The following is a 26,672-nucleotide window of genomic DNA, read 5'->3' as shown; positions in this document are numbered from 1 at the left end:
TACATGCTTCCGAGCAGACAGGATCGGGACACCGGGGTTCGATGTTCAGGAAGTCACAATTTCATGTGCGGACTGCATGCAGATTTACAAAGAGTCCACAGGTTCCCAGCTTCCACTTGCAGCCTGGCAGCTCTAGAGGAGCTCCTCCCCAGCCCACGCCTACAGCTAAAAAGGACCCTTCCTGGAATAGGGTTTCGGCTGTACCTCTGAAATGGTACACGCCTTAAAGCCGAGTCATCCTTAGCCTGGAGATCTAACGTGGTATTGATCAACTCTCACATGCCCAACCCAACATAGAACATTAAAAGGTACACTGAATTCTGAAGGTAGCTATGCTGCAAAATAGTTTAAAATTAACGATTGTACAATATTCATTTATGCTTGAAATTCCAGTCCTAAACCAAGCTTGTGGCCGCCCACATTGACGTTCTTGCCATCCAGCAGGGCTGACAGCGTCAGTTTGATACCTGGTTTTAGGGTCTGAGTGTACCCTAAGCCAATTAGACTGGAGTTGTTCACTTTGACCGAAAAGCAGGCATCAGGGTCGACCTGATACTTGGCTGCTATTCCAAAGTGAGTGTTACTGTTTCCTGTGGTCCAGGCGAGATTGACAGCAGTCTCCAACTTCTTGTTCACCTTCTGGTAAATGGAGCCACCAAACTCCGTCCCATCATTCACATTACTATGAAGCTGGAATTCGTCCGTCTTGTAGCCAACTGCAAAGTTGCTCTGGGTCACTCGGAACTTCGAGGTCTCAAAATTCATCTGGTAGCCAGCCAGCCAACCCTCATAGCCAAGCACCAGAGCGCCCCAGATTGAGGGCCCAGCGATGTCAAAGTCCACATCACAGCCCAGGTTGATATGCTCCCTCTTGTACCCTGTCTTGATTTTAGCACTTTTTTCCCAGTAAAGATCACTCTAGTTATATAGGAAACTAAAGTGATCCATTGATCCTGAAGGTCAAGAAAACAAAACAGTGCCACGTCTATAGCGCCACCATAAGCTATGGCTGAAGGGAAATTTTTATGTTTATTAATTCAACTGAGTAGGTGATTTTATAAGACATCCTCATCTAAAATATAGAAAATTTTATTTCCTGTTGAGGCAAAATACCTGTCAGAGTCAGCTTATAGTGGAAGAAGATAACTTGGGCTTATGGTTTAAGTGGCTCATCGGGTTTATTCACAGTGCAGAAAGTATGGGAGCCTGTACCTGTGGGCTTTCTTACGGTGTGAACCAGATGGTGAGCTAGCCCAGAGAGAAATGGACTGTATCTCTCAACGGCCTGCTTCTGGTTGATGCATCATTCAGAGATGTCCTATCTGCTAACATTCTCCACATTCACAAAGCAGTGTGTCTAGCTGGGACCAATTTTTCAGACCTCGGTACCTGTGGGGGGCAGTGGATGTTAGGCTCCAACCGCAAAGGAATTAGTCTTTGTCTATACATGGTTTTTGCCAGTTTTACATGTTTTAAGTATTGTTTTCTAACACGATCAGTTTTGCTTTATAAAATCTTCAGTAATTGTTTTTAAAACTTTATAAGGTTTGGACTGTACTGAGTTCAGAGTCCCTTAAATATTTAGAGGTGAAGGAAAGCTATTATCATTTCATTTATAAGTATGGGAGAAAAGATGTATGCAATTTACAGAGAAGAAAAGAATTGGCAAAAATAAAATAAAGTCCAGCAACACTAGAAAGAATAGTGATATAGATTTAATTATCCTATAAATAAAAAGGATACATCTTTTGCTAAGAAGTTCTTTTAAAATGAGAAACCATTTGGCATTTATGAGAAATAATTTATGAGGAGAATTAGCCTTTAATGATGAATAGCATTAATATTTGCCTTGAACTGCTATTTTAGCTAACCATGTCAAAACAAATATTTTTTATTAATTTATTTATGGCCTTGATTTTTGTGAGACATTTGTTAAAGCTTGAGAAAAAAAGACTTTGAAGATCACTGTCAGACTTAGCAATGGCTGGATAACGATACAGTACACACAAAATATCCACTGTGGATGAACCATTTGGAAAACCATTGTGATAAAATTTGCTTCAAAGGATACAACAACGTTTTACAGACAGCCAATTTTTTCAGACATTATATATATATATATATATATATGTGTGTGTGTGTGTGTGTGTGTGTGTGTGTGTGTGTGTGTAGCATTGATGTTCAACAGTTTTCTTGTACAGTGTTTGTTTCTCTGGAAACACTCTCCAACAATATTTAAAGTAATTTAATAGACTGAAAATACTTTGTTTATTTTAGCAATGGGAGCTGTTAATGCAGTGGAGTGGTAAAATAGTTGGCACATTGGACTTTCAGTACTCTCTCACCGTTTAGGAGAAATTTCAGTACCTGGAGAAGCTTCTCAAACTATTGGTGGCAGCACACTGGAAAGCTTATTCCAGATGATTAAAAATCCATCCTGACAGTTCTGTTGATTTAGAACATCTTCTGGTGCCAAAATCCATACTAGCCCCTGTTTGCTAAAACTGATAGAGGTAGAACTGATTAACATATCATATATATATAATTTATTTCTAATATTTTATCTAATATCTAATGATTGCATATATTATGTATACATATATGTGTGTATGTATGTATGTTTGTGCATATATGTCAGGCTATGTTACTGCTGTTCCAACAATGGCTGGTTTCAATGGACTGCAAAAGGCCAGATGTGTCTGCTAGTCTTCAGTATTTTCCAGAAGTGCAAAAAAGTAAGCTTTAGCCACTGAAGTCATGGACTTGACAGCCAGATGAAGGCCAGGAGAGAGAGAGAGAGAGAGAGAGAGAGAGAGAGAGAGAGAGAGAGAGAGAGAGAGAGAGAGAGGGAGAGGGAGAGATTTTCTTCAGTATCCTTTACGTAGGCTGCCATAAGAAGGTGTGACCAAGAATAAAAATAGATCTCCCCTCAAAATATCCAGATTATAAATGATGTTTCCCTGTTCAAATGATTTAATTATGAGAAAATCCTTCACAGGTGTACCCAGCTGCTTCTGCTTTATTTAATTCCCAATGGAGTCAAGTTGGCAACCAAGAAGAGCACCACAAATAGATACCATGTTCAACCTTGCTTTTTCCTGGGCTTACATATTAGAAAATAAGATCTTCAAACAAACTGCCTTTTTGAAGAGAAAGGCAGGGTCTTAGAAATACAGTATAAATAATTCTACAACAAGCTAGGTAGTAAGCAAGAGAAAGTATTCTAGAAACCTACACATTACTTAGAATCACAGAATAAGTTTGTGAACTTAGAGGCCATTTCTTTTTTTTACTGGATATTTTATAAATTTTCAGTTTCCCCTCCACAAACCTTCCCTATTGAATCCCCCTTCCCCCTGTTTCTGTAAGGGTGCTCCCCCACCCACCGACACACTCCTGTCCCCCACGCCCTGATATGTCTCTACACTGGGTGGGTCATCAAGCTTTCATAGGGCTAAGGGCCTCTTCTCCCATTGATGCCCAACAAGGCCATCCTGTGCTACATATGCAACTGGAGCCATGGGTCCCTCCGTGTGTACTCTTGGGTTGGTGGTTTAGTCCCTGGGAGCTCTGGGTTGGTCTGGTTGGTTGGTTTTGTTGTTCTTCCTAAGGGTTGGTGACCCCTTCAGTTCCTTCAGTGCTTTCTCTAAATCCTCCATTGGGGCCCCAGTCCCTGTTCTCAGTTCAGTGGTTGGCTGCAAGCATGCGCCTCTGTATTTGTCAGGCTCTGGCAGAGCCTCTCAGGAGACATCCATATCAGCCCCCTGTCAGCAAGCACTTCTTGGCATCCACAACAATGTCTGGGTTTGGTGTCTGTACGGAATGGATCCCCAGGTGGGGCAGTCTCTGGATGGCCTTTCCTTCAGTCTCTGCTCCAAACTTTGTCTCCTTATTTCCTCCCTTGAGCACTTTGTTTCCCCTTTTAAGAAGGATTGAAGCTTCCACACTTTGGTCCTGCTTCTTCTTTAGCTTCCTGTGGTCTGTAGATTGTATCTTGGGTATTCCAAGCTTTTAGGATAATATCTACTTATCAATGAGTACATATCATGTGTTTTCTTTTGTGACTGGGTTACCTCACTCAGGATGGTATTTTCTAGTTCCATCAGTTTGCCTACAAATTTCATGAAGTCGTTGTTTTTAATAGCCAAGTAGTAAACCATTGTGTAAATGTACCACACTTTCTGTATCCATTCCTCTGTTGAAGAACATCTGGGTTCTTTCCAGCTTCTGGCTATTATAAATATAAGGCTGCTATGAACAAAATGGAGCATGTGTCCTTGTTATAGGTTGGAGCATCTTTTAAGCTGTGTCCTCAGGTAGCACTATGTCCAATTTTCTGAGGAACTGCTAGACTGATTTCCAGAGTGGTTTTACCAGTTTGCAATCCCACCAACAATGGAGGAGTGTTCCTATTTCTCCACATCCTCATCAGCATCTGCTGTCACCTGAGTTTCTTATCTTAGCCATTCTGACTGGTGTGAGGTGGAATCTCAGGGTTGTTTTGATTTGCATTTCCCTAATATCTGAGGATGTTGAACATTTCTTTAGGTGCTTGTCAGCCATTCGGCATTCCTCAGTTGAGAATTCTTTGTTTAGCTCTTTATCCCATTTTAATAGTGTTGTATGGTTCTCTAGAGTCTAACTTCTTGAGTCCTTTGTATATATTGGATATTAGCCCTCTATTGGAAGCAGCATTGGTAAAGACCTTGTCCAATCTGTTGGTTGCCATTTTGTCCTTATTGACAGTGTCTTTTGTCTTACAAAAGCTTTTTAATTTTATTAGGTCCCATTTGCTATTTTTTGGTCTTAGAGCATAAGCTGCTGGTGTTCTATTCAGGAAAGTTTCCCCTGTGCCCAAGTGTTCAAGGCTCTTCCCCACTTTCTCTTCCATTAGTTTCAGTGTATCTGGTTTGATGTGGAGGTCCTTGATCCACTTGGACTTGAGCTTTGTACAAGGAGAAAACAACAGTTAGATTTACATTCTTTTCACATTCTTGCACAATCCATTCCCATGATTAATGATGATGTTCTATGTATTATGAAGACAAAGAATTATTAGAAGAACGTATGTTGGTGTCTGGAATGTATTAAACAAAATGAAGTTTTATAATTATTTCTTCTATTTCTGCTCCTTTTCTGTTCTTCACTCATCAAAAATGAGAACTGGACTGAGAAGGTTTTATAGTAGTTGTATCCTATAACATATATTATGATAGGCTTTTTAGCTTCCTTTACTAAGGAAATACATACTCAGTATCATGATTCAGTATTATGAATACATTTCTGTCTAACAAAGGCCTATTTTTGCAGTGTTGTAAAACCACGACGTTGATACACCATGAATGATAAGCTTCAAGCTTCCATTATTCATTTGACCATTTCAGTTATCTTAGACCTCACGCTCTGCTCAAAGGTAGAATAGATTTCCCAGACTTTGACATTATCAATAAACTGTATGTTGCTTGAAACGTCCCATGGGTATATTGTAATCCTTTATGTTTTAAATTTTGTTTACTTGTTTTGACTTTTTGCCTTAAGCCAGAATGTTATCCAGAGAAATTGTAGTATATGTGGTTTTGTCATGGAACATTAATATGTCAGGAATGGGAATTTTATTTTTATGAAGACCATAGAAAAACCAGTCATATTCAAGAATGAAAATTAAGAGCCATAAAATTAATATGTGCCTTACAAGTTGTATCCTACGAGGCAACAATTTGTTGAAGCATAAAATGAACTTCACTCACTCATATATCAGTTAAAAATATCAAAATCTCGTGCATCAGAAAAGAGGGTGCTTTTGGGTTTTTTATTATTATCATTCTTTTTTGGGCATTGTTTTTTTTTTCACACACAGTTGGAGGGAGGACTCATACTAAATGTGCTCCCTTTTCAGTATCAGAGAAGCGATGCAGTCTTGATATCATTTAATAAAAATGCAAATGCTAAATCAAATTACATTTGCCTTTCCTCATTTGATCATGAATGGGTGACTTCCCCTAAGTGATGTAAACTCTGCTGTGTTCATTGTTGTGCACTTTCCGCCATGCTGCACTCACTGCTACTCTGTCACAAGTGGTTTTTATGACATGGTATCTATTTTCCAGATATTAAAATCTTAGCTTCTATTGATGTGAATTCTAAACTTCTTCTTCATAAGAAAAGTTATGAAGGCAAATGTTTAACTGCGTAGCTAGGAGTTATACGTCACCTTCCACCTATGTCACATCAACTAGGAATGCACACACTCATTTGTTTATGGTGCAAACACGTTATATTTGATTTGCCTTCATAATAGCTCTTTATTAGACAGTTTTACTTGTAATAAAAAGAAGAGTTGGGATGTGATTACCGCCAGAAGAAATGGGGCCAGAGATGTTCTGCCCGGCTAAGGCAGATGTTCACAGATGCATGGAAACACAGCATAGACCTACTGTGCACTAAGAATTAGCTCTTTAATAATAACTTTAAATGGGTAAAACATTTTTAAATTGCAGAAATTTTATATTCACTCTCTTCAATTCCTCCTCTCAAAGGGAATATTCCTATTCAACTACTCCGCAGAAATCTTGCTTCAGTAATTTCATTCAAGGGAAGGTTCTTGCTGCCTTCTATATCTCAAGACAAGTCCATAAGGTGAGGGGCTGCTGTGCACGTAGAAGACGTTCTTTCTGTAACTATTTTCTTCATTAGACTCTGATATAATTTAATTTCCTTAAGTGCCTCTCACCTCTTACTTCTGACTCTCACCATTATATCTGTATATTAGCCCAAATATATATTCAATATATATTTGTTTCTAGACTATGTTATACATATATAATGAGACAATTTTTAAAATCAATTAGCATACATTTGTCAGTCAGTTAAATGAAATTATCTGATACAAACAACGAGAAATAAGAAAAAAATTTTTTCACTAATAAATTTAAATTTCAAGGACTTAACTATTTGGTGACCATTTGATTCCATTGTTTTTTAAGTAATTAATTTATGATATTTTATATATTTACATTTCAAATGTTACCCTCTTTCCACCTCTTCCATCCCCCTCCCCCTGCTTCTATGAGGATGCTCCCATTCCCACCCACCCATTCCTGGCATTCCCCAACACTGGGGAAACGAGCTTTCATAGGATCCACTGATGCCAGACAAGGCCATCCTCTGCTACATATGCAGCTGGAGCCATGGGTCCCTCCATGTGTACTCTTTGGTTGGTGATTTAGTCCCTGGGAACTCTGGGGTCTGATTGGTTGATATTGTTGTTCTTCCTGTGGGGTTGCAAACCTCTTCAGCTCCTTCAGTCCTTTCTCTAACTCCTCCACTGGGGTCCCTGTTCTCAGTTCAATGATTGGCTGTGAGCATCCACCTCTGTTATTTGTCATGCTCTGGAAATGTCTCTCAGGAGACATCCATATCAGGCTCCTGTCAGCAAGAATTTCTTTGTACCAGCAATAGTGTCTGGATTTGGTGTCTGCATATGGGATGGATCCCCAGGTAGGGCAGACTCTGGATGACCTTTCCTTCAGTCCCTGCTCCACTGTTTGTTCATTATTTATGGTAAAGGTGAACACTATGACAGGAAGGGGGAACCTTAATGAACTATATAGTGAGCAGGAAAGACTGAGGGGAGGAAGACACTGCCTGATATTGTTTGTTGACAATTTCATGCATTATGCAAGATGTTTTATTGTTGGTCTCATACACAGTGTCACACATGTATACAATGGATTCTGGTCAGTATCATCCATGTTTCTCTCTCTCTCTCACTCGTCTGCTCCCCTCCCCTCTCGTTTTGGACTCTCTCTTCTTTCTAGTTCTTGTGCTTCTTTTGTTCCTCTTTTGCAGCCCTCTGACTGTAACTTCAGTCTGTCACCAGGTCTTTCACTTTCTCTGACCATACGCACATGCACACGCAAATATAGCTTGGCCTATGTATTATTGTTCTGTTTTCCATGACGTAGAATTCCAGGATAACAGCAAAACCCCAGCCTTGTGCTTATAGGGAAAACATCTAAGAATATAATAAAAACGATTCTAGGAAGTGACCATATTACATGAATTAACACAGGTAAAAACCAACCAAACCCAAAACAAAACAAAAAGAAACAAACAACAACAACAACAAAAATCCCAATAAAATAAAATCAGACAAGTTCTACAGAATTTGTCTCATATATGGGACCTTGCTAAAAAAATAAAAATAAAACCATGAAGCTAGAAAGAGTAGTCATTGGGGGAATTGTTGTGGCTAATATGTGCTAAAGACGATGAATGAACACACACACACACACACACACACACACACACACACATATTTCATGGCAATCACTATTTTGTATATTTTCTGTACACTAATTTTATATGCTGCTTTAATGACTGCTGACAGCATAATAACATTGTATGTACTTACTGCATCAAGATATATATATATATATATATATGTATATATATACAGTAAGTGGTGAAACCAAGCATGTTCAGACTTTGAATTCTCCACAAAACTATCAAACATCACGTGTGTGTTTTGTGAGTCAAAGAAATTTCCCAGTGTGTTGTTTCTTGAGATCTGAAAGAATACGGTGTAGAATTCCTTCTCCAATGTTCCTTCAGGGTAATCTGCACTGAAGCCTCCTCACTCCATCCCTTCTTGCATAAAATTCTCAGCCTGAGTCTAGGCAATCATTCAACATTTCTATTAGGCATGGATTACTATTAACTCTGCCGACGTTTTTTCTCCCTTAATTTAGTTCACTACAGATTTAAAACTGTTTACTCCTAGGAAGGAAGATTTTGTCTTTGAATTCTATCTCTCCACTGCTCAGTTATGTGGAACAGTTGCCTTGTCTGTTTTTAGTACAGTACAAGGGAAAGGGATTCTTCTGCTACAATTTTATGCAAAAACATCACTTCTTTTACTGAACATTAACATGACCTTCTGTCTTGTACATTCTCCTCTGTATGATTATGCCAGCTTCCATTTCACATACTTTTATTAAAAATGATTTTTCTCTCTCCCCTCTCTGCTTTCTTTTTCTGATTTTTTTTCTTTTTCCTCCCACCTTCTCTTACTTTTTATTCTTCTCTATTTGACTAAATTTTAAAATCAATATTTACTTAATTTCCAAGTGACTCAGCATAAGCTTCACTTTTACTTTTTCAGGAAGTTAATTTAACCTGTATCTTCTTCAATGGCTCTGGTGGACCACATAGAAACTTGATCTTATAGAATAATGTCACAGTTATGTTTCCCACATTTTGTGTTACCTATGCAAAATGTTGTACAAGTACTTCAAAATCCCACTAAAAATGCCAGTGTTTCTAGAATCACTGGAAAAATAATGTCTTTCAATGAAATGTAATATTTGCTATTTTAATTTTTATTCGTAGATCACAGACCTTACACATATTCAGTTTTCGCATATTAGGCACTAAAAAACTGACTTGCTAAGTAAGTCCAAACAAATACTGAAGTGATTCGTGTGTCAAATTTTGAGTTATTTCATAACAACGGTGGCAGTTTTATTCTGCCAGTTTGTCCATTGAGAACAGAGAGTGAATGAATGAGTTCTTTGTTCACGAAGACTTTAGTTATCATTTGAAAGCTATTAGAAAGGACTTTTCAAAAACCATAACAGAGAAGCACCATGTCCATTTCCTATCTGTGTGGAATGCAGAAGAAAACAAACCATATATGGGCTTATGTCTTACTATTCGCACTCAATGCTTTCCTTCAATTCCCAAGCAGCCTGTCTAGGTACACACAGTTGTAAATTGCTCTGTAGGGATCAGTGGTAAGATTACCAAATTAAAAAACAAAACAAAGAAAAAACAAAACCAAAACCAAAAATGTTTCAGAAAAGCAGGTTTTCTAGTGAATTTTGAATTATATTTGTAAAATTAATGTTATTTTTCTATTTATAAAGTTAATACACTAATAAAGCTTTTCTAAGCTTAATAAAATTACAGTACACTTAATATTTTTATGAGAAGTTAGCTAGGAATCTTTTTGTAGTGCTAATTTCTTACTTTATCTTTGCAACTAACTAAAGAATACTAATTTTCAAGCACAAAGGCAAAACATACTATGCATTATGGCTTGTACCTACCACATAATGTAATAACATTGAAAATATATTATGTTTAAAATGTATAACCTGAGTATAATCACCTTAACCACTTCTATGCTTTCTCTCCTGAAATCTTGTTGTCATGGTAACCTACTTAAGATCCCACCATCTAAGACTAAGCCACTTGTGAGATCTGTAACAATCATAAGTTTAGATACATTGACTATCGTATCAATGATGACAATCAAACTATGTCAGTTAGTACTTATATGATAAGAATGTCCAAATTTTCTTTCGATCAATTTATCTGACTCTCTTGTTAATCAAGTCACCTTTATTTTTTTTTTTATTAACTTGAGTATTTCTTATATACCTTTCGAGTGTTATTCCCTTTCCCAGTTTCCGGGCAAACATCCCCCTAATCCCTCCCCCTCCCCTTCTTTATGGGTGTTCCTCTCCCCATCCTCCCCCCATTGCCGCCCTCCCCCCAACAATCTAGTTCACTGGGGGTTCAGTCTTAGCAGGACCCAGGGCTTCCCCTTCCACTGGTGCTCTTACTAGGATATTCATTGCTACCTATGAGGTCAGAGTTCAGGGTCAGTCCATGTATAGTCTTTAGGTAGTGGCTTAGTCCCTGGAAGCTCTGGTTGGTTGGCATTGTTGTACATATGGGGTCTTGAGCCTTTATGACTGTAGAGGGACACTGCATTACTTAAAATCAGTAACAAAGTAGAGATGGTTTGTGTGCACATATCAAGGTCAAGAGTACAATGCTGCTTGAAGCAGTCATACACAGCTGTTCCAATACACTCATGCTTTCTCTCTCTGTGTGTGGAACAGTTAATATGCCTATGGGAAGTCAAATTTGATCATTTGAATTTTCTTACAAGGTACAGATCAAAGTTTAATATAAAAGGTAATACAGATAAATACATAGAACAAATATCGAATGATGCCAACATATTATGATTTTTAAGAACAATAAGTCTAGGAAAATGTACAGATTCTGAGTACTGAGTAATGTGCATATTTTGTCTGATCTTGGGGAAACTTATGTGTAGATGTATTGTTTTATTCACCTGATGCAATTGTCATCTCCAAGCCTTACCACCTCAGTTTACTAAACCAGGAGTAGGACTGGATGCTTTCAGCCTTCATACAATCTAATCTTCTAAATAAACTCACCTCTTCTTTTAGCTTCCTAGAGAAGACCACAAAGTCAAGAGATTGCACATGCTGGCATAGTTGTTAGGCAAGAGAACCAGTCTTCACTGCTGGTGGGAGTGAAAACTTATACAACCACTTTGGGAATCAATTTAACAGTTTCTTGGAAATTATTCTGGGAATAGTTCTACCTTCATACCTGGCTCCAGCACTCCTGGCATATACCCAAACGATGCTTCCCCATGTCACAAAGACACGTGCTCAGCTATGTTCGTAGCAGCTTTATTCATGATATCCAGAAACGGGAAATAACCTAGATGTCTCTCGACTGAAGAATGGATAAAGAAAATGAGGTACACGAGGGAATTCAGCTATTAAAAAAAAAGACATCGTGAATTTTTCAGGCAAATGGAGGGAATTTGAGAATATCATCCTGAGTGAGATAATCTAGCCCCAAAAGGACATGCATGGTATGTACTCACTGATAAGTGGATAGAGGATATTAGCCACAAAACACAGGATGCCCATGTTACACTCCACAAACCCAAAGAAGCTAAACAAGAAGAAAGACACAAATAAGGATGGTTGAGTCTCACTTAAAAGACAAAAAATAGTCCTCAGAGGCAGATGGAGTGAGGGAAATGAGGAGAGGGAATTAGGAGGGGATAGAGGCCTTCAGTATCAGGTATAGGGAGGGGCAGGATAACTATGAGAATGAACGGATCTACAACTGACAGGGGAGGCACTGCTCCCTATTCTCCTGAGAGACGGGCACACCCTATTCTCTCAAATCTTTCTCTGAATCCTCACATTTTCTGCCACTCAATTAAACATCACTTTTAAAAATGAAAGCTTTCTTCTGAAAACTAGGTTTACCTTAATTGTTTGGGATTAAAAGTTCGTATAAAGAGTGTGTCTGTATTCCACCCAGAGTAATTAAAGTTGTGTGCTAAGGTTGAGCCGCACCACAACTAGAGACAGTGTTTTTCAGTAAATAACACAACTTTGGGGTTCACAATGTAATCAACTGTCCTGAAACATTTATTCTGTTATTGTTTAAAATACTTAGCTTAAACAGTGACTGATGGGATTGTTAATCCCTTTGTCCTAAGTGTTGGTATGAATATCCTCTTGGAATATCTACTATAACTTGAATATGTCCTGTCATGCAAAGATATTCATGTATTAACTGATTTATATCCAGTGCTGTCACTGGTACAGTTATTATGTAAATGTAGTCATCTCACCAATCAATTAAATAATAAATGAATTCTGGGATAAATATGATATGAGGCAGTATGAAACCTGAAGAAAGGTCACTGATGTGTCTTGGTTAGTGTCTGGGAAGAGACCCTATGACCAAGGCAACATATAGAAAAAGTTGTTAAGTAGGATTTATGTTATGTCTAGATCATAGGGTCCCCACAGACCACCAGGAATCCAACTCATAATCAAAAGTCTTTAACCAAGCTTGAGCTTGCTCTGAAAACCCCTCCAATGGAGGGGATGGATGTGGAAGAATCTGAGCTCCTGAACCCTTGTCTTTTTGATCACAGTTATAGAAGGTAAGAGACTTTCCAACTTAGCAGTTACATGATTGGTTAACATTTGAAAATTGCAGTTTGACTCATTTCTATTGGCTAGTAATAAGTTTAGCTTGGTATGGACAATAGTGATTAACTTAGCCAATATATTTTAAGACATCTGAAATATTAGGTGGTTTCCTCCTAAGAGACTATTGACTTTCAGTAAGGGTAGAGTGGCTGTTGCGAGGAATGTCTCAGTTCCTGAAACAAGTTGGGGTCTTTCCAGTCACTGAGTTGAACCTAAGGGCAAGTTAAACATGAAATGAGTCTGAACATAAAATGGAGTTTGTATCGTTAAGCTGGACCCTTCAGTTTACAGTCAGGAGGTTAGAGTCCATGGAAGTTATCATGGGGAACATGGCAGCAGGCAGGTAAGCAAAGCACTAAGCAGTAGCTGGAGGCTTATGTATTGAGACAATAGGTGTGAGGCAGAGAAGGAGCTAACTGGAAATAGTACAGGATTTTGAAGCTTCAAGCTGACCCCCAGTGGCATGCCTTCTCCAATGAGACTACATCTCCTAATCCACCCCAAGGAGTTCTATCATCTGGGGACCAAGCAGTCCAATATATGTGCCTAAAGGGATAATGCACATCACATTTCAGCCACTACAGAGGTCTTATGTATCTTTCCTGTGAGCGCTTTGTCTTAGCTCTTTCTGCTACCAGCTTATCATGAGGTGAGTCACTTCCTTCACCAAATACATTTCCATCATATTACCCTGCCTCACCATGTGTCTGTAGCACTGGATCCAACCGTGAGCTGAAACCACTGAAACTGTGAACCAAATAATTGTTTTATCCTTTGCGTTGATTTCCTCAAACGCTTTCTTAAAGCCATAACTATGCTAACAAATTCTGAGTAGTTTTATGGTAGGCTGTTATATTAGTTGCAAATCATAGTTAACTAAGTTTAGAAATGTTCTTCTATCAGCCAAAAATTCAAGAAATGCATGTAGGATCAACTTGGGTATTGCCTAGAACATTAGACTCGTCTTCAACTAAGTTAGAGGCTGGAGTAGTAGTAGAAGTTCAAAGGTAAGTTATGAAATAGATTTACATTTACTCAGGAAAATTATTGAATGAGACAAATCAAATGCAACTTTCAGAATTAAAACATAGTCTCTTTGATTGACCTTTGCTAGACATGGTATTTTTGATGACTAGAAAAGGGTGAATAAAGAAATAGAAATGGGATTACAGTTAGGTTTTGAGAAACCATAAGTCACTTGTGATATAATTTGTATATATATTTTTGTGAAATGACTTTTTCTCTCATTCATAAAATTTATCTTTTTTGATTGGAAAAAGTTTGGTATATTTATGATATATAATATGTATGTGTATATGTGAATATGTATGCATATATATATGTATAGTCACATATTTCCAACACTAACTAAAGCTTATTCCTGAAATAGAAGGAGCTACAGTTGTGTTTTTTTCCTTATTACCTTTAGGGAAGGGTATTCTTGTCATTACAGTAAAGCACTGAAGGAGAATTAGCATCAGTTAGGATACACATAGTATTGAAAATTTGTTCTACCGCTTTTTTAGTATACAGTTCACTAGACAGGTTTTATAACTGCATTCACTTAACAAGGCTACTTACTTAGATGTTTTGCTAGCCAGGTGCCAAGTCCCTTTTGTTAAACTCTAACTCAATTGCTTGCTGACTTAAATACAATGGCTTTCCCATATGACTAGAGACTGGACATATTTGACATCATACAGAACTGAGAAAAGAAGAACATGACGGATTGGAAAGGTGTAATTCCCTCAGTGAAGCTTGGCCTGCAGCAGTCAGTGGCCTCGATCCATCACATTCCTCTTGAAAGGGAAGCGGGTCCTATAAAGATCAGAGCCACGTTTCTCCCCTGGAAAGATTTCAGAGTTTCTGAGAAACTATGAAAACACAATTCTATATAATTTATCTCTATTTAAGGAAAACATTGGAAATAAAGATATCTTCCAAATATAAAAAATTTTAGAGTGTAGTAGACATTGGAATTTGTAGATATTTTTAAAAACAAATATTTCAAAAGATAGATTATTGATCACTCTAGGTGTTGTGTTTTGGATCATTAAAAGAGTTTTCAGAAAAGAGTTAGACATAAAACTTGAAAATGAGGCCAGGTTTGCTTGGGTCTGAAATCCATCAGCTACCTGAATTATCTAAAGATGAAATGATTCTCTGTCAACGTCCTGATAATGGCAACTCACAAAGTTCTACTGAGTGTCCCTGTTGTATTGGATAAATTGGATAAAATAAGCAAAGTGGCTTATTTTAAGAGATTCTATACCTGTATCTTCCATGTATATCTTGGGAAAGAATAAAATTTCTCATTTTTCATAAATGATAAGAGAAACAGAACATTATTTTGAGTAAAATCATTTAACTACAGATATGATAAGGTAAATTCTACAAGAAATAATAGATATACTCCCTGAGTTAAAGTGTTTATGAAATAATGTTTATGTTCATTAATACTTAGCTATAAATTAAATTAATACAGAGATGCTGCTATATTTCGATATGTCAACAATGTATGCTAATACTTTAGAAATTTTCTTAAGGAAACATTCAACATCATACAATTGGATATTTTGATCTTCATACCATTTTATTGCTTATTAGCACCATTCCTGGGACTGTTTTAAAAAATAATGTTCAATAATTGGATATAAAACTGACAATTATTTCTATTCTGCTTCATGTTTCATAGACACAAAGAAGTTTGTGGCCTTTCTTTAATCATAGGGTGTTGAAAAGTAGGCAGAATCGAGTGCTTATTAAATCAATAAATGACTTGTATTTGAATATAAGTTCTACTGGTTTCTAGCTCAAAGTGACTTTGGAAATGTTTGCTTTTTGAGTGTCAAGTTGTTTTTCAAGGAGTCTACAAATCAAAGGAAGGATGTACTTATACTCCATTGAACTGCCTAGAAATCAGTGGCTTACATATTAACACATACTTAAATAGTGTCATAAAGATGTTTCTGTTTCAGTAGTCATGTGCACCTCAGTTGGTTTGGCAAATTAAGATGACCTTATACCTCTGTTTTATATATGTAATTGAAAGTTTGTCCACTGCTTGAAGTGTGCCTTATACTTTCTCAAAAGGATGCCCCTCAAATTATTTTTGTAGATTAGTTACAAAATTATCACAGGTCACAGTGAATGTTAATTTACAAATGTAATTAATGAATGATGCCTCTGATCTTAGAGTAGAATAATGTGAGTAGCTGTTTTTACCAGGATGAAATCTATTCTTTTCCTATTATTATTATGATTGGAGTTCCCTTTCATATAGTTAGTGTATAAACCTTAAAATGGGGAAAAGTAGAAATTTCAGGAAAAGAACACACACACACACACACACACACACAGAGAGAGAGAGAGAGAGAGAGAGAGAGAGAGAGAGGGAGAGAGAGAGTTGTAAGTCCATAATGAAATTTAGACGAATGAGAATATTTGAGTAATTTTTGAAGACACCTAATACATCACCTAGTCTGCTTTGATATCATAATGTATAGGCTCCCATTCAGGACCAAGTATGGTTTATGAAAAGAAACAAGAGCAAGGAGGAAATATTGGAGAAGTTTAGTACAGTTCAGGGAGTGATTTAACACAGAGAAGCATCCTTTTCCTCCTATGGTGGTGGACTTAACTAGAAATTAGTATGTGAGCAGGATGGTCAGGATTTGATCAGAGGAAGCACCCAAAGGGAAAGGGCTTGCCTGACATTTATGCCTTAACTCATTTGTTTTACTAGGTACCTCGTACAGTTAAGTAGAAAATAAAATAAATTTTGTGGAGCCACGGATGAGTGATTTGGCCTAAATTAGGGCATAAAACTAAGTTCAGAGATGTGAAAGGGTAAGGCATAGAAAACCAGTCTAACCCAGACAACCGTGAAGGGGGCTGAGTGTACAAGCCAATGAAACAGTTCTATCAGAGCTCAAATTAAAAGAGCCAGGGAAGTGAAAGTCAGTCAGAAAAGTAAGTATTGTACTTGAAATCCTGTAATCTTGAGCAAATGGTTGGACAGTGCATGTTTAATTTTTTTCACACTTATAAAAAGTTCTTACAGAAAATGAAGAATTTCTGTAACTCATGGCCTCATAACTCCACATCTGGAATTTCTTTAAATCATAACTTTTATAATCTTGCTCTTTGCTGTCAGTGTATGGACAAACCCTGGCTGGCAGGAAAGAGGCAAAAGCACTATATTTCCATTTTCATGTCTCCAATCTATTGATATGGCAGAGACGCCACCAGGTTTTATCAATGTGACAAGATAGGCAAGATGTGACAAGATAGGCAAGGTGAGATGGTTTGGCATCTATAAAATTGTGGAACACTTCCAGCCTCATGAGACTGATTTTTAAACTCTAGACTACAGAAAGCTCACACCACATAACACTGATTATTTTTATTATCTTTTTTGACTCTTCTGACAAGGACTGACACTACCTAGGTCTTGGGTGAAAAATGATTCTTCTACCTAATTTCCCTTAGAAGCTGCTTAGCACAATCATAAACAAGTCCCCAGTGCAGAGAACATCAGAATTATGTAAATACGTTGCCTCATGACTCCAGAGCAAGAGATGAGACTCTGCATAAAGCCATACGTTTTGTCTGATGCTCTTCAGAAAAACCTTTTGTTCTTTGAATTTCTCAGATTTTCTTGGTGTATTGGGAATTCCTTGGCCTGGGGATGCATCTCTCAATAAACATGTAGTTTCACACTGTTTCCGTTCTTATTGTTCCTTTGTTTAAATTTCTAGTTTTTTATATTAGAAGCTATATTTGTTGTTAGTCTACCTATTAACCACTCTTTAACCTGATTGCCTTTTTCAAAACTGTATTTCCAAATAAAGTCCCACATTGGGCATGAGAAGCAAGTTTTTGGGAAGGAGGTACAAGTAATCTCTCAAAAACCTGCTACACGGATGTGGAAAATGACATTAATGTGTACATACTTGTACTGCCAAGTTTTGTGTGTCAACTTGAGTTATCACAGAAAAGGGGCATCAGTTGTGGAACTGCCTTCATGAGACCCAGCTGTAAGGCATCTTCTCAACTAGTGATCAAGGTGGGAAGACCCAGCCTATGGTGAGTGGTGCCATCCCTGGGCTGGTGGTCTTGGGTTCTATAAGAGAGCAAGCTGTGCAAGCCAGGGGAAGCAAGCCAGTAAGTAACATCCCTCCATGACCTCTGCCTCAGCTCCTGCTTTCTGACCTGCTTGAGTTCTAGTCCTGACTTCCTTTGGTGATGAACAGCAATGTGGAAGTGTAAGCTGAATAAACCCTTTCCTCCCCAACTTGCTTCTTGGTCATGTTGCTTGTGCAGGAATAGAAACCCTGACTAAGACAGTACTATTTTGTATATCAGCAAGCATCTTTGAGTCAGATTCTTCTGCAAGATTTTAATATGGTGATATTGATTCTATTAAAGAACTCCTCCAGAAACTACACAGTAACGGTCATAAGTGTTAAAGTTACTGAATTCTCCCTTGATTTGTCTAGAAATAACTAGTGTCATTGTCAATATGAGGTGCCATCAACCCCTGTCCGTAGAAACGTTGAAGTGAAGACATGGAAAAATAAAGGATGAATTAAATTGAGAAAGATTTTTGTCAAGGGAATATTTACAAGATGCTGTACAGCTCCCTAGGTGGCTGCTCAGACAGTTTCCCCTTTGCTGATATCATTTTACCACCTTTACTTGGAAAGTAAGTCTGGCCTCACTTTTCAAGTTATTATGAAGATAATTTGTGTTATATTACACGAAATGGTTCTAATATTAAAAGATTAATCCCCTTTGCCTCTAAACATATGATTAACCATAAATTATCATACTAGACCAGATCACATCTTTCAAAAGCCTATTAAAAATAAATTAACCTTTTCTCACCGGCTTGAACTCCCTTGTTAATATGAAAATTGGGAGTAATTCAGAACTCTTAGCTTCTGTAGTCTTCACCCTACTCCTTTGTGTTGCTTAAGTTAAGTTGTTACTGGAGAGTGAGTCACACCAGCTAAATTAATTTAGTAAAGCAGCAATTAAAAACATTGTCTTTGGGAAATTTCATCTGAAGTGTCTTGAATTTCAGAAGGTGTTTTCTTATTATCCATTCCTCCACACAGATGATTTGTGTCACATTGCAGCAAGGGGGCACTTGCTTCTTGAGTAATAAAATATATGGGTTTTGTTACAAGTTAATTTATATATTTTCAGTTTTAAAGAATGAATGCTTTATAGTTGTTCTTGTAAATACATACCACAAATCAAAAATCATTCCAAAAAATTCTTGTTTGAAAATGTGCTGGGATTCTTTAGTCATTGACTTACGCATGTTTTTCTTATACTAGACCAATTCATATAAACAATATAAGATTATAGGAGATTCCCCTTTCATCTTTTATACCGTAATAATTTGGAGTGAAAGTTATGACATAGGGATTTTAAAATTATCATGGTAATAGGTATGATGGTATATGTCAATATTTCTAGTTCTTAGAAATAAAGATGGGTTCCCCTGGTCAAAGACAACCAAGACTAAATGGAGAATTCAAGGTTATCCTGGGCTGTGTAGAAATACACTGTAGATTGATGTGAATATTATGTGCTGTATGACTAATGTGATCAATAGATTTTTGTACTATACTTGTGCCTGTTGCTATTAAGATAAAACAACCATATATTTATCTCCTCATAGGATCTGTATGCCTTGTGACATATTCAGTGAGTCTACAATATACAGAAGAAGGAAAGAGTGAGCAGAGAATTGGTTGCTTTAAGATATTGGTCAGCGTATGTTTCATATAATGGACCAATAGCAAATACCTTGGGCTTTTTGGACCACAGAGTCCTGACAGCGGTTGCCATCACAACTGCTTACTTCTGCAGTGTGACCTGGCACATAGCCATTGACAATGTAGAAATGAGCTGACCAGCAGTACTTGGCTGGAAGCCTGTTATAAAGCACCCTCATGTATAGACCAAGTATGGTGTAGACAAAGTATGTCATTGCTTTTCAACTCAATGTCCAGCAAGCAAAACAGTAATCACGTTAATCGTTGAGTTCCTCATCCTAATGAGATCAGACTGATGAATTCAGATGTTCCTTTAAACTTGCCACATCTATCTATGTTCACAGAGAGAAATTAGAAATAGTTAAAGACTAGTTCTAGAGTTAGGTAGCTTATTCATCAATATTATCTTCTTTAAAATATCTCAAATAGAAAGCAGATAAGGACTTTTCTCTCTATGCGTGAGTGTTATCTATATTAAATGAGAAAATTCTAAGCATCAACGACACTGACAATTTCAAATTAGAGACCTTTAGAAGACTCCAAGCTTAGCATGGACAAGCAATGTACTTGATTTCAAGCAATACAGAAAACAACTAATTAACAGCACCCTTCTAACTGTCTAATTATTTCATCGATATACTTTGTTTTAGGAAAGAGAAAATTACAATGCCACATAGAAAGATGAACGTCAGAAGGGTACTTCTCAAGCTTGCCCATGGGAATTTGAGTACTTTAGACATAAATACTGGTTGAAGACCACAGGAATATAGACATGCCTGCTGCAAAAATAATATGACTTTCATAAAGCATTTTTTACAAAGGGTCACAGCATCACTGGAGAAACTCTCTTTGTCCTAACACCTCATTACCCAGCAATGCAGAATAAATAGGCCGTTCCTCTCTATTTGCTTGTCTCTAATCCTATGTAACTATATGTTGCCTAAGGCAGTTCTTGAACAACAAACTTCATTGCTTGAATAATTTTCCATTCTCATTACCCCTGGTTCACAATTTCTTCTTCTACTTAATGTGATATGTTGGATCTGGATTTTCACCCAAAGTTTTCCATGACAAAGGCTTTGTTCCCAGCTTCTGGGACTATTGTGACTGTGGAAGGTAGTGGCTAGGTAGAGGAAGTGAATCACTGATGATATACCCTTAATGGGCACAGTGGACTGAAAAATTCTCTCCCATTCACCATCATCTGATATTGCTACCTTGGGAGGAACAACTTGATTCCCATCTCTTTCCTCTGTGATGTTCTGCCATTTCACATGTGCACAGCAACATGATGAAACAATAAGTCTTTCTCCTGTAAGTTGCACTTTTCAGATATTTTATCACAAAAATGAAAAATAAACACACTTAATTAGTTCTTAAATATAGCTAATATACTATCTTTTACATCTTACCAGTCACCTATTTCTGTTTTACTATCAAATACACAAGCAATGAAAGTGATTCCACTGAACTGTGAATTGAAATCATAAATGCACACGTAAAACTTCTCCTGGTTTTTCTGTGTGTATATTTACTTTTATGCACGTGTTTGTGACAGTAACTACCTGAGGGTATACCACCTGTGTGCCAGTGCCCACGACTCACAAAGAGAATGCATGATCTCCTAGACCTGGAGTTATGCGCTTTTATGGCCCACCCAGTATGGGCATTGAGGATGCATTGGATCAAAATCTCTTATTGTCCTCTGCCAAAACCAAAAAATCAAAACAAAAAACAAAAACCAAGAGCTCCGAATTGTTGATTCTTGTCTGCAGTCACATGCAAAAGGTTTATTGGCTGTTATAGACCCTTTTTACTTCTACTTGAACCCTGTCTTTAATAAAGGCCACACTCATATTTAGGTAATAAAAATTCTATATATTTTAGTGTAACTTAAAGATTTGGACAAGCCCTTTGGAAAGTTTTTTCCAGGCCTATTCTCACTCAAAGAATCTTTTCTACCATGGACAGGGGTTTATTGTCCCGGTAAATTTCCCATAGACAATGCCACGCCTTATAAAGTAGAACATATTCTATCCAACTATCAAGGGAACATGGACCTAAAAACAGAGGTAGCAAAAGGTCATTCAATTGATAAAAATATCGATATCACTGTCTATTCATGAACATATACATTTATTTACAAATATGTTCACTTATTAATCTGATAAAATACCTTTGAAAGAAGTATATAGTAAGTGTGTTATATTTTGATATACATATATAAAATCATATTTACAGGCCTAGAAATTTTAATAATTTAAATTTAAAAATCAGTGGGATAGGATGCACCTCGTCCTGCAGTGACTTGATGGGCCAAGTGCAGTGATAATCAGTGACTCCTTCCTCTTCTCAAGCAGAAGAAGAGGGAGAAATAGGAGCAGGATTTATGGAAAAGGGAGGCTGGGAGGATCTGAAGAAGAAAGAAAGGAAGCAGGGAAGGAAGGGAAGAAGGAAGGGAAAGAAAAGAAAAGGAAGTGTAGTGAGAACAAAATGCAAAAGGATTATAAATTTATTTTCTTCCAGCAGCACCTAACTTTGAAACATGTTTGTGATTCTGAGATTGTTTCTTAACCCATTTTGAAGCTTTTGGCTGCTAATCTTTCTGTAAGTCTGCTAGGTGGACCAAGACTCTGCCTAATCATAAATGAAGATTGCCAAAGGCAAAATGAGATTTACATGCTTGATCTTGAAGAAAAAGGGCAAGGAGACAGAGAAAAATATTGTCTGTTACAAAAAAAAGAAATTATTTCCACTGGGGTGCATCCATTAAGAAAGGTATTTTTATACCCTCTATTAAAATTGTTCATCGTCAATGCTCATTGGGATCATATCACATAGAAATAGTAAAGCTTAAGGCAAAAGGTGAAAAGTTTCCATAACATTAAAAAGGCACTGAGAAATTTTCAAAGGAATAGGGGATGTTTCTCTAATAAGGACATTAATAACTTGCAAGTGTGTTGTCACATTTAGGGCAACAATTTATACTGCATTTCCCCAAGTATCTGCATAGATGCATTAATTTAAGGAAAACATGCAGAAGAAACAAAATTGAAGAAAAATTCTTCTCGAAAGTGTTTTCAGCTCAAACTCATTGATTGCTGTCAATGAAATGGCTGATCACGGAAAGGTATCCAGTGCCAAACTTGCCCGCCTGAGTTGACTCTCAAGTACCACAAGATGGAAAAAACAGCACTCGAAAGTTTTCCTCTGACCTCTAAATATATGTGGCAGCATTCATGCACAAATACAATAAATAAATAAACAAACAACTACGTAATAATAAGGTAATAAATAAAGTTATTTAAAAACACCTCGTTAAACTGCTCCTGACCGTGTCAAAGTTTTCATGTTCATTCCTACAGCTGATCGTACTCAAACACAGCTTATTGAATTATTTCGTCTCTCATTTGTTGTTTTGTAATTCTTTATTCATAGTTTATTCAATACCTATCATGTTAATATTATATAATTAAAAACGTACTTATAAACATTTAAGACAATATCACTTTTTGTCACATTTACTATACCATAAAAAGAGTTAAATAATTCTAACAATAAAAGCTGTATCAATGGCTTAACAGATCATTGCTGAGTAAGACAACTTCTACTTCTTTTATTCTTAAAACGAAATTATTTTTATCCTTTGCCATTTTTAGGTATTTTAAGCATTTCATTGATTTCATTGATATATATATATATATATATATATAGATAGATAGATAGATAGATAGATAGATAGAGAGAGAGAGAGAGAGAGAGAGAGAGAGAGAGAACTTTGGTTACAATGGCCACACACCCAATTCTACACTGAATAAGTAGAAGCAACGTATATTGAATATACACTTGTCACAAGAGGAACATGCATGTGTGCTAAGAGTGGAACTGAAATTCAGCTCTGCCGTTTCCTTTCAATTTGCAGATAAGCCCCACAACCCTTTATGTTCCAACCTTTTCCTCTGTAAAGTTCAAAGGATTATATCATAGAACTCATAGAAGTAAACATGATCAAGAAGTCATTTAGCTTCTTAAAGTACTAGAAAGGAATAAAGCATATAAATTTCCATTGGTTAATTCCCATTTATTTAATAAGTATAGAAGTATTTCTAAATATTATGTTAGGTTTTTGTTAGTAAAGTATTTAACTCAGTTGACTTTACAGAGAGAGGACAGGTTTGTATCAGGGCATTTGTATTTCACTCCTTGATTTTTGGAGATTAGAAGCCTCTCGAGAGAACATAGGTAACATGTTACCTAAAATAATAAAGTACATGGGGGACGATAAAAAAAATGAATATTGTCCTTTACACTAGTGCCCTGTGATCTAATCATGTCCACTCTACTAGTGTCAATCTAAACATGTAAGGGTATATAAAGCCCATATATGGGTTAAGAAAAATATCATCACTAGTAAAATACTTCATTATCATAAAATCATTCTTTGTACTTCTGACAATTGGCAAAGGGATCTTCGAACATTTTGATATATTAAACAGTTAGGATACCAATTACAAAAGTATATGACTTTGGGAAATCTTTGGAGTAGACCTGGGTCACCAATTCCTTGGTCTTAGATAAAAGTTGAAAGTAGATAAGTGTGCTTATTCTCCTCTTATGTTCTGTGAAACAGGATCCAAACATAATTACCTGTGATCTCTAGAGAAATGGATGCATACATATTGAGATTTATTTTGGGGAAGTTTCTCACATGACTGTATAAACTGAGACTTAAAGACTCTGTGCTCAGCTCTCTGTAATTTAGAGACACAGGGAAGCCAATGGTCTAATCTGAAATACTAAGACAGGGAAGGCAGCAGTGCAGAATCCATTGTGATGTAAAACCTTGCAACCTAATGTACTAGGCCAGATAAACAGTGTAACAATTAGTAAATGTATAGAAAACAATGAAAATCTCTACACTTATTTATTTATTCATTGGCTCTCAGTTCTGTTACATGATATGAATGTACATCGAATTGAGACATGTTATCTAATTTCATCAGTAGTAATTCAAATGGTGATCTCTTTCAGAGATATCTTGACACACACACAAAACTCTAACATAATTTCTGCCTAGATATTTAAGCATTATTTAGCCAAGTGAAAATGACACATAAAATTCAACATCATAATAGATTAATGGAGTGCTGTCATTATCTCAAGGTCTCTTTAGGTATTTGGAACCGGTTTACCAATTAGACCATAACTTTTGGAAATTCACCAAGGGACTCTTGAAGGAAAAAGAGGAATAAAAGGATCCTTCTGTACTATCAGGGTTATGAATTTCCTCATTCTCTGTTTTGTCCTGTTTTTAAAATGCCCTCAGCGAATAAAGGAAATCAATCACTTCCAACAGCCATAGGATTAACCCCCTTCAGACCTTCACCCTTTTGGGATAAAGAAAAGCCCTGGACTTGGCGATGAGCAGTGCTTGATCCTCATGCTTATACCTCTCTCTGCTGGATACATTCTATGCCTTTTCTCTCACATAAATTACAGCAATATTTTCACTACTACTGCTATCTTTTTTTTTCCAAACTATTGCTCGGAAGACAAAGGACATGGACATCTTCTGAAGAACACCCAGAAGCCCTCTATAGTAAAAGTAGCTTATAATAGTATAAAGGGTATTTTCCCCCTTCCAAAACAGTTTGTTGGATGCATGAACTTTACAAATTAAAAAGGAGAACACCTATGTTTTAAAAAATATTTTTATCAATTCTTAAAAAAATTTATCAAAAGTATTTTGATCTCCTTATTTTCAGTCTTCTCTTCACTCCGTCCCATACCCACTTCTAATCCACCTCCCTCATGCCCCAATATTGATTTCTGTCTTTTTTGATGGAAATTGCAATTAATTTATGTTGTCTATGTACACACGAGTTTGAGGCTATCTACTGGAGGAGGAATGACATCCTGTAAAAGGACACAAATTGCTTCTCGCTCTCCCAGAAACTGTCAATTGTCTATAGCTCCTCAGTTATGGTTAAAGACACCTGAATCCACTTCCACTTCATCCTGGAATATTGACTGACTTGATTTTGTGTGTCTTTACAGACAGCCACAGTTCCACTGAGTTCATAAATGCAGCTATCTTATCTTTTCCCAGGACACTGGTTTGCATCGGACTCCATGGCATTTGTCCCTTACAATGTTTCATCCTCTCTTCTAGAATGACTGTAAAATCATTGATTGGTTATGGTATAGATGTCCCATTTGTGACTTACCTCTCTAATGTCCTTTGTTCCCTGCATTTGTCCAGTTATATTATCTTCTACATTAAGCGCCATTCACTGCACGCTAAAACAAAGTAAGCAAAAACATTCTGATGGAAAGATTAGATCCTTTAATACAGGAAAAGGATGAATTATGTGTCTTCCTTAAAGAATAATGTTGCTTTTACTCTAATTAATCATCAGGAGTAATTGGAGATGCTGCACAAACCTTTACAGACCTTGCCTCCAGAATTCACCATGAGCTATGTGAATCATGGAACTATTTTTCTAAAGCTGGGCATTGGTTACATTCTTTGCTTCCTTGGCAAGCCCTTCCTTCAAAGTAATTGTCCTGGCCCTGCTATATGGACCTTACCTATTTAGCCTCTTAATTTTTTTTATCATCTTACCGGAAAGTTATTAGATTCCAAATGGTATTTGAATGGGCATCAAACTAATCCAGAACAAACTTAAAAGTCTGGTGTCTTTACAAAGTCAACCATGAGAGAGTTAAGTAATCTTCAATACCTAGGAACTATAGCTCCTTGCCAATTGCTATCATTTGCTGAAGACAAGGTCTCTTACCCCTCACTTTTTCATTAAGAAAAAGGACCCTTGTCAGCCAAAAGGAAGTGAGACAGGAACATATAGTTAGACAGATCAAATTCAGAGCCATTAAGAGACTTAACTCTTAGACCTCACAACCATAAAATGGGTGACTATCTTGGCCCAACCCTAGGATATTCCCTTTAGCTAACAAAGGATATCATTTGGGACAGCAAAAATGGGTCATCCCTTCCTAAATTCCTCCCTTTCCC

The 26,672-nt window shown here is 36.9% G+C and overlaps 1 protein-coding gene across 1 annotated transcript; it reads right to left on the bottom strand.

The window, feature by feature from the left end:
* Positions 1 to 293: 293 nt before the first annotated feature.
* On the bottom strand, positions 294 to 19,818 carry Vdac1l1 (voltage-dependent anion channel 1 like 1). Its single transcript, XM_039088747.2, has 3 exons — positions 19,671 to 19,818; positions 17,453 to 17,544; positions 294 to 918 (listed from the first exon to the last, which is right to left on the bottom strand). The coding sequence occupies exons 1-3, from the start codon at positions 19,816 to 19,818 to the stop codon at positions 376 to 378; spliced, it is 783 nt and encodes a 260-aa protein (XP_038944675.1). The 3' UTR covers positions 294 to 375.
* Positions 19,819 to 26,672: the final 6,854 nt, after the last annotated feature.

Source organism: Rattus norvegicus, chromosome 11 (assembly GCF_036323735.1).
Source record: "Rattus norvegicus strain BN/NHsdMcwi chromosome 11, GRCr8, whole genome shotgun sequence".
NCBI lineage: Eukaryota > Metazoa > Chordata > Mammalia > Rodentia > Muridae > Rattus > Rattus norvegicus.
This window is presented reverse-complemented; position numbering and strand designations above follow the sequence as displayed.